Genomic DNA, 9194 nt, shown 5'->3' on the forward strand with positions numbered 1-9194 from the left:
GCTGTGTTTCCCAGCCTCCTGTGCCAGTGGCTTCTGGCTGGGTTTAGCCAAGGAGAGACACTGGCAAGTGATGGGAGTTGGGGAAAAGGGAAAAACCTGCATGTGTGTCTCCCCCACCCCTTGACAGGCTCCCCCTTTAGAGGCTGCTCCTCTTCTCTGACTCCTGCTCCCACAGTTTTAACTTCCTTTGGCCCCATTAATAGTTTTCTTTTCTGTTAATAATCTCTGGGTTTCTTCAGTATTCTGTTTGGCCTCTTAGTTCTTCTACCACCCGTATAACCAGTTCCCTCTAGTTCAGATGTTAAGAACAGTTCCCATTTTCCTGATGGATTCTGACTGAAACAATCGTGTCAGGTGCCATGGGGGTCTAGGGGAGAGGTACATTGTATGTTCTGAGCAGTGGAGATGGGGCGGAAAGAGAAAGGGAAGGCTCTGTGCAATCAGGGATTCCACAGGTGAGTAATGAAGAGGATTAGGAGTAGGAGCTAAAGAGTAGTAGCACGAGTAAAGAAACCAAATAAGGGAGTGTTGATGTTTCTGGAGCATGGTGTGAGCCAGGAAGATGAGGCTGGGGAAGTGGACAGAGGCTGAGCCATGCCGAATCTTGGGTGTTAACCTAGTGAGGCTGGATATTGGATTAATTAAACCTCTTTGAGTTCCAGTGACACAAATCTAAGTCAAAATAGCTCAAGTTATAAGGACAGGGGCATAGCAGAAACAAAACGGGAGAGAATGTTGCTGGAAATGAGATGGTTAAGAAATTTAAGAGCCAGGGTGTTGGATGGATTGTCCACCTGAAACCCGAAGTTCCTGAGAATGAGTACAAGCCTGGGTGGAAAGGGAGACAGTGAATCCCTTGCCAAAATCATCAGTGACCAGAAGGGCTTGAGTTGAAGACTGATACAAGATGGAGATGAGGAGGTTATCAGAGCAGGCTAGAGAAAGGATTCGAACATAAAAGTAGAGGAGAAATGTTCTGGGGCAGTTTCAGGGTGAGGAGAAGCAAGTTTAGCTAGTTGTGAGTTTCTGAAAAGAGTTCTAAAGTCATATTCAGAAGCAGGCAGTGTGGACAGAGTCAGCGGAATCTGTGGGGCTGTGACAGCTGCCTTTGGACAAGATAGGTAAACAGGAGCATTTTGGGGGTGGGAATCATCTCAGATTCAACTAAGAATTGGGCCCGATTCAAGGCAGCAGAAATTCCATCGTCCTGAGGCCAATTAGAGGGAGGAAAGGACGGGGCGGGGGGGACAGTCTGATTAATCGGTTGTCATCTTCCTGAGCTCTCTAGATTCTCAGCTCCTGCGACTCCTCACTAACGAACCTGAGGAAAAGGTTACCATCTGGACCTACTAATGAAGAGCCTTCCAGGAGTCTGATAGTCGTTGGGTGGAGGTGCATTTGGGATTGTTCTGCTAGCAAAAGAGACCCACGAGCTGGCCAGGGCCACGCGCCAGTTACTTGAATCAGAGTTCTCATACCTTGGGTATCTTTGAGACGGCAGTGGTGACACCTCCTTGGCCTGACATATGCGCTCTCCGTGTTTGGTTACTTACTCCCTCTTCTGTCACCACTTTGACCTTACTGCTCTAATGATAACAAACTGCTGTGGTCATTCTGGGATATACCAAGACTGTTTTTTGTCCCATTATATGTGTTTATGCGGTTTCCCCTGCCTGGTGTCCTATACATGCATGTGCTCACACATATCTTTATCTAGCTGATATCTGCTTAGGAATCAGCTTCTCCAAGAAACCTTCCCTGGGCCCCAGACTCAGATAAGTGCCTCCTCTGTGCCATGACAATTCCCTCGCTCCCCACCCTTACAGCATTTATCACACTGTCAGTGTGTCAGTGCTTCTCAAGGTTAGGAACCGCATCTGATTCACTTCAGTGTCCCCAGTGCCCAGCACAGGGTTTGCCGTGCTTATTGAGATGAGTTCTCATGAACCCCACTGTCCACAGCCCCTCAGCCACACCCTCCACGCTCATTCCCGTCTCCTGCATCCATCTGTCCATTCATTCAGTTAACATTCACCAAGCCCCTACTCTTCTGGCTGGTACTGGAGCTCAGATGAATGACGTGGTCCCTGCTTGGGGAGCTCCTTGTCAGATGGACTTCCACCATGCAGGGTAACACGTGCTGTGGCAGAGGGAAGCACAGAGGAGGATGCAAAACCATACCTAAGCTGAGTCCTAAAGAAAAAGTTAGTCAGGTGAAGAGTTTTGCTCAGTTCTGGCCTTAAAGACACCCATCGCCACTAACTTTTGGAAGCCTATTCTCCCTCTCCTCCCCTGCCACTCTCTCCCTCTGCTGCATTCCTGCACAGCCTCTGGTTTGTTCTACCTGGGTTATAGTGTATTCTGTCACTGTCCCAACTGAGAGTGAGACAAGGGGGCATAAGGGATAGAGCCCTGGCTTATGCCCCATCCCTGAGCCTCAGTTTCCCTATCTGTAAATTACAAGTGATAACCCTTGCCTTGCCCCCCCCCAACAAAGTTGTTTTAAAATTGTATTTGGGAATCGTTAAGGACTATGAACGTGTGAGGGACTGACACTCTGATAAGTGTGTCTTTTCTCCACAATTGGATTTGGTCTCCCCTTGTCCCTGGCACTCAAGGCAAGACCTGGCACAAAGTTAATGTTCAATAAAGACCTGGTTTATTGATTGGCCCGGAATGATGAAGAAAAAGAGGCTTTCCCCAAAGGCCCTGGGGACTGATGGAGGGGCAAGGAAGCTGGGACTCAGATGGGCTGGGAACATAAGGGAAAGGGAATTGTCATGTATTCCACATGCCAACCACTTCACATACTTTTGTGCATTTAATTCTTATTACCACCCTATGAGGTAGGTGATATTCACCCATTCTACAGATGAGGATACAGAGGCTGGGAGAAATTAGGCAATTTGCCTGAGGTCACACAGCTGGTAGCTGACAGAGACTATATTCAAATCCAGGCTGTCTGACTTCTGGGCTTCTTCCCACTGCCCACCTGCGCAATGGGGCACGTCCTCCCCTCAGTGCCAATTCCTCAGAAGGGATTGGTGATCCTGGCCTTGACCTGTGTCCCCATCTTCATCCAAACTGATGGTTTAAGCCTATTTACTTCTTTACCTGTTTGCCCCTTTCCTAGGCAAGCAACATACTCCGCCCACTTCCCCAAACACTGTCACTTGTAACAAACCAGTCAAAGGCCAGAGAGTCAATGTTTATGATATTCATTAAGGAAAAGCTACATGCTGGAGGGTCTCTTAAGCCAACTGCGTTTCTACAGACTGAGGATAACGAGCCAGCAGGCCAGCAGCTGCTTCCTTCTTCATCACATGTCCTCCATTAGCAGGCACTTCTGCACCTTGCTTTCTCAGGTCGGGAAATGGGCTACAGGAGAGGCTGTCAACCAGAGGCGGGCTGGCAGGAATTGTGAATGCCTTCAAGCTGGCGTGGCCTGGGGAAGAGGAGCCCTGTTTGTACCTGGGGGCTTCAGCCCTCTCTGTGGACAATGGGATAATAGGGAGAAGGAGGGAGGAGGAAAGAGACCCCCCTCCTCTGTGTGAGAGGATGATAAAAGAGGGAGAAAGGGGTGAAGAGGAAGTGAGAGGAGCAGATGAAGGACTAGCAGAAAGAAACTGTCATCATAACAGGCAACTTCGCACAGCAATTTATCCATTGTCTCGCTCAATCCTCCCGGATTGCTCTTGGCAGGAAGACGCTGTTATTATTCCTATTTGACAAACGAGGAGGCTGAGACTCAGAGAGGTTAAAGTGATTCAGAAAGATGAAGTGACTTGCCCAGATTCAGACACTGTGGTAGTCAGATAAAAGCAAAGGAGGCCAAAGAGACTTGCAAAGGAAGAAAAAGATATGATCAGGGAAAAAAAAAAAGGAAAGTGAAAGGGAGAAAAGAGAAGAAACGGGAGGCAGGGCTATGTATGGATGTAGGAGCTAGCCAGACCCATATCTAAAACCAGTTTCCACTAACACAGTCACATGACCTTGTGTGAGTTAGGTAATCTCTTAGAGCCTTCATTTTTCTTTTATAAATTGGAGATGATTATATTTACCCCACAGGCTGTTGTGAGGATTAAGGAAGACAATATTTGTAAAGCTCCTAGCATAGCATCTGGCATATAGTAGGCACTCAATAAATATTAAGGATCCCAAGGAGTATGAGAAACATAAGGGGAAAAGAAGGAGCTAACATGGAAAAAAGGGAAGAGGGAAGCTTTTGAGGAGAAATAAAGATGGACTCAGAAGGAAGAGAAAGAGGAAGGTGGACAGACGAAAGAGGAAGGAGTAGGCTGGTGCAGGGACGTGATGGAGAATGGAGGCTTATGCTTCTAAGGGCTGCCATCAACCTGGCCAAGACCCTCAGTTGGAAAGCAGCCGCTTTGTCTGAATCAGGAGGGCTTTGCTCATGTCTCCTGGGACAACCAAGTTCTGTTCATTGTCACAGAAAGTACCTTTAAGGATCTCAAGGTGCAAAACAGACAAGAATGTCTCATCCTTCAGGTGCAGTTTTTCCTGGGCAATTTGTTGGGTCCGTGTGAAGAGCGAGAGATCCAGGGTGATTCCTGGAAATTCAGGGAGGAAGAACCCATCTGAGGGGAGATAACTCTGTGAGTCTGTGAGTAGACAGAGCAAATGAAGCTCTGCTTATTCAGTGTGGATCTTGGAGTGTCTCCCAGGACCCAGACTAGACTGGCCAGGATGGGGTGAGTAGGAGGCAGGGGAAAGTGGAGTGAAAGCCCTGGTCAAAAAGGACAAAGCTTGGGCTTCTTATACTGGTGCCCTTGGGCAGGTCAGCTTACTTCTCTGAGCCACAGCGTGGGCATTAGTGAAATGGAGAGGGTCTGCCTGAGCCCTCCTTCCCCCAGGGGTGACATGAGGATCAAATGAGATAATGGGTGAGATCAATGCTTTGGAAGCTGAAGTGCTGTGTACACATAGTCAAGTAGTCACTCAGAAAACACCTAATTATCACACACACACACACACACACACACACACACACACCCGCCCTGTATCAGGCACAGGACTATACACTTTACATGCATCATCTTGTTTAATCCTTGAAATAATTCTATGAGATAGATAAAATTATCCCAATTTATAAACCAGGGAATTGATTCATAAAGAAAATAGGTGACTTGCCCAGGGTTACACAGCTGGTCAGTGATAGAGCCAGGATCGTCTGACTCTAAAACCGGTGCAGGTAATACCTGCCCGGTACGGTAGCCTCTCCTTGAGGCAGAATCCTCTGCCCGTGGAATTAGGCCTCCTTGCTTTACTCCTGAGCACTGGCTATATTAATGCAGAGTGTTCTGGCCAGGGGGCATGAAAAGGAAGAGAAAGATCCTTACTGCTATCTCTCTTCTATCCTCAGGGTTTGACTTCTTTGAAGCCAGCGCCAAGGAGAACATCAGCGTGAGGCAGGCCTTCGAACGTCTGGTGGATGCCATTTGCGACAAGATGTCTGATACGCTGGACACAGACCCCTCCTTGCTGGGCACCTCCAAGAACACCCGTCTCTCGGATACCCCGCCACTGCTGCAGCAGAGCTGCTCATGCTAGGCAAGGCCCACTGTACTGGTCTCCCTTCATTGTGGCACCACACCCACTCTGCTTCCCCGTTATACTCTGTCTCCCCTCAGCTGATTTGCTGCTGTTCCTTGCCTGCAGTGAAGGTGGAAGCATGCCCCTGGGGTTCTCTATGGATGGCCCCACTCACAGACACTCAGCACTAGACTAACTAGGTCACAATGTGGGCAGAGGTTCATTTTACAAAAGGAGAATCCACTTTATGCAGGGGATTCACTACAGGGACTTGGAAAAGCAAGTCTCTTTTCTGCCTTTAAAATAAGATTTCCTCCCTTGACCAAAATTTGACACACCCACGCACACTTTTCAGGGCCTGGCCAACTGTGTAAAGTGAGACACACCTGCATAGTTAATCCTTTTGAAAAAGACCTCTCCATACACAACCTGCTTGTTTCATATCAAGCTCCCTGTGGGGCTTCCTCTCACTGCTAGATAAGCCTTGTTTCTCAAAGCCCTCGCCTGTTACCACGGATGCCCACAGGGCCTGGGCAGTTGCTGTGGTGACAGGCCAGAGCTAATCTCCAGAGAGCTCAGCCTCTCTAAACGATGCTGAAGGAGCAAAGGCTGAGTCAGAAACACATTTAAAGGAAAAAGATTATCCCCTGAAAAATGTCAAAGGTTCCTGCTATATGAAAGAGCAAGTGCATGAGCTCAAGAAAGACAAAGAGAGAAAAAGAGAAACACAGGCAAGATAAAGAAACAGGTCACGAATTTCTGATTTTGCTGCTTTCCAGCAGGTTCTTAACTGTGGAACTCCATGACACTGGTCATTGGTTCTTAGACTCCCAGAATCTGAAAAATTTATAGTTGGTGGAATCCCAAATTTTACCAAGTCTCACTAGTCAATTCCAATCTTCATGTCTCTGACAATTGGCTGTCAAGCCTCACAGCCAAATCTCTTCTAAAGCATACCTTCTGGGCAGGGATGGGAGCTCAGTCTCCACACCATCTTTGGGCATCTCTCATAATCAGAAAGTTTTCCTTGCTTTAAGCTGAAATCTGCCTCCTGGAAATTCTTCTTCCTCTTCCCACTCCATTTGTACCAGCTCTGCTGTCAGAGACTTCACAGTCTCTGCTCCCTCTGCCCCGTGACACCCTTAGATGATTTGAGAACAGAAATCATGACCCCTGGAATCTGCCCTTTCTCTAAATCAAATAGTTCTAATCCCATCTGCCATTCTTCTTAGGGTCTTCTCCCCATCCTGCCCTTTCCTCCAACCCATGTTTCAATCACTCCTGAGTAGTCCAAGTGGGAAATGTGATTCAAAGCAGAATAAATCTAAGGGGGTATGACCCTGAAAAAATTGGGAAAAATGAACTCAGAGGTTCCAATCCTAATCTCATTCTCTTGAGGGTGAAAGCTTAGTTTCTACTGAAGAGCAGATGTGAAACTACTTCTGGTGGAAACAACTTAATTAAACACCCAAAGAAAACAAAAAACAAAAAACACGCCTCTGACACCAGAAACAAACTGAATACATCAGTTCATGGTTCTAGCTTGTTTGGACACAGGCACATATTTGTTTTTTAACTGAAATAATTACGTGGAGCTAGCAATGATTCCTGAAAATCTTTCTCCCAGCCCTGGCCTGAATCCCCAGCTTCCCCCTGCACTAACATGACACTTCAGAAGTCAGTGGGGGAGGAGGGAGAGTCTCTCCCAAGTTTTCTCTCCATTTTAAATGCAGCTTATTGTCCTAGGAAAGTGCATTAACTAGCAACAGGTCCAATGACTACATAAAAGGACCCTTCAGGGTCAGCTCTGTGGAGATGTTGCCTTCTTTGACACAGTGCCGAGGATGGCACTTTGGACTTGGAATCAGGAGACTCAGACTCTGCCCTTAAATCAAGTGTGACTCTGGACCAGTTGTTCCCCATCACTGAGTCTTGATTTCCCACTTATAAAATGAGGGAGACTACGTGGGTAATCTTTCGGGTCCCTTCTGGCATGAATAACTCTGAGACTCTTTTTTTCACCTTCAACATTTCTGTCGATCTGCAAAATAAACCCAAGAGATGAGGACTATCACCCAATATCACTGTAGCTAACACTGTTGTCATGCTTACTCAATACTAGGCATTGTTCCAAGCACTTAACATGTATTAACTCATTTATCTTTCCAACATCTTTGTGAGGGAGGCACTATAATCAATCTCATTTAAAGACAAGGAAATTAAGGAACAAAGAGGTTCTCTAGCTTGCCTAAGGTCACATAATGAGTAAATGGTAAAGCTGGGGTTCAAAGCCAGAAAGTAGGCTCCAAGGTCTGTGCTTTTCACCACATTCTGTACTACATTTCTTATAGTACAGTGATCCAAAGAAGTTAAGAGACTTGGCCAAGATCACACAACTAGCAAGTGTTAGAGCCACAGTAGAATTCAATCCCAAGGCCATCAGATTCCAAGTCTACTGGAGAAAAGACTTATGTCTCCAATCTGTTAATAAATTTTTCAGTTACTCAGGCTAATCTGAGATGATAGCTGTCTAACGCTTCTGGGAAGGAGGCTCTGAGGCAACCAGGTCCCATGGGCCTGAGCAAAAAAAATGCCCGTGAGGCATTTCTGAGGCCTAAGTGCTGGCATTCCCTGTATCTGCCTCTGTCAGGCAATTCTTATCTAGCTCTCAAGCAGTGCTTCGAGCAACCTCCCTGCATCAGCAATGAGGCATTTTGGGGGCATAACTTTATAAAGTTCTCTGACGATGGAAGAATGTGGTCCCTTCCCAGGGCAGTGTTCTGAATGTGCTTTTTACACTGTAAAGTCCTATACAGGTCAGGAATAATTACTATTTTTCTGGTCAGTAACACCCATCTACCCAAGTACTAGGATTTCAGACCAAGCTCCTCATGACCCCTGGGTATGTTAGTACATATATCCAATAATCCTTTCTCTCCTACTGAGTATCCAGGCAAAAATTGAATTTTTTACTGAAAAACTGTCAAACTCCTAATAACTCAGGTGCCAGTTCAAGGGAACAAGCATCTTCACAACAGATGGAATCAACAGTTAAATGTAATAGTGACAAACTCTTCCACCGGACAACAAACAGATCTTCTTGTTAGATGGCAATTCCCCAGCCTTGCTCTGTGACCTCGTTTCTGCCGAGTGGAAGGCAGCAGCTTCCAGCTGATGGTGGTGAATGTTCATCGATCATGGTAATAGTGCAATTAGGTTCAAGCTGCATAATATGCTTTATGGCAACTTGTCCCAGTTTTCATCTTGCTTAACACTCCAAATAAAAGAAGAAACCTCTTGACCTCTAAAAAGGCAAAAGTAGGCCAAAAGTGCAATACAGTATTGTAGCTATTTATAGAATCTGTTTTAAATGCATGTGTGTCTGTAAATACAAAGTGATTGGTGACTTACTACTGTCTCCTCAGTCTGTAACTTCTAGGAGCAGCAATGCGGTAGATTGTACTGAATGGTCACAGACTCACTAAATATTAGATCTGGAAGGGAGCTTAGAAAAAATCTTGTCCAGGCTCCTCTTTGTACAAAAAGGAAGGTTGAGGTCCAGGGAGGGGGAGGAAATGTTCTAAGGTCACTCTGTGGGTGGATTAGTGATGGAGCCAGGACTAGGTCTTGGATTACCTCTA

At 46.4% G+C, this 9194-nt stretch overlaps 1 protein-coding gene across 2 annotated transcripts in view; it reads left to right on the forward strand.

Annotated features, from left to right (window-relative positions):
• Positions 1 to 8963, forward strand: part of RAB3B (RAB3B, member RAS oncogene family) — a 63597-nt gene extending 54634 nt beyond the window's left edge. For both annotated transcript variants that reach the window (XM_082371923.1, XM_082371922.1), the window contains exon 5: positions 5384 to 8963. In XM_082371923.1, the coding sequence (XP_082228049.1) occupies positions 5384 to 5571 (188 nt within the window). In that variant the 3' untranslated portion in view covers positions 5572 to 8963. The remainder of the gene's footprint in view (positions 1 to 5383) is intronic.
• The last annotated feature ends 231 nt before the right edge of the window (positions 8964 to 9194 follow it).

This window comes from Balaenoptera borealis, assembly GCF_965194805.1.
Source record: "Balaenoptera borealis genome assembly, chromosome: 1".
Classification (NCBI taxonomy): domain Eukaryota; kingdom Metazoa; phylum Chordata; class Mammalia; order Artiodactyla; family Balaenopteridae; genus Balaenoptera; species Balaenoptera borealis.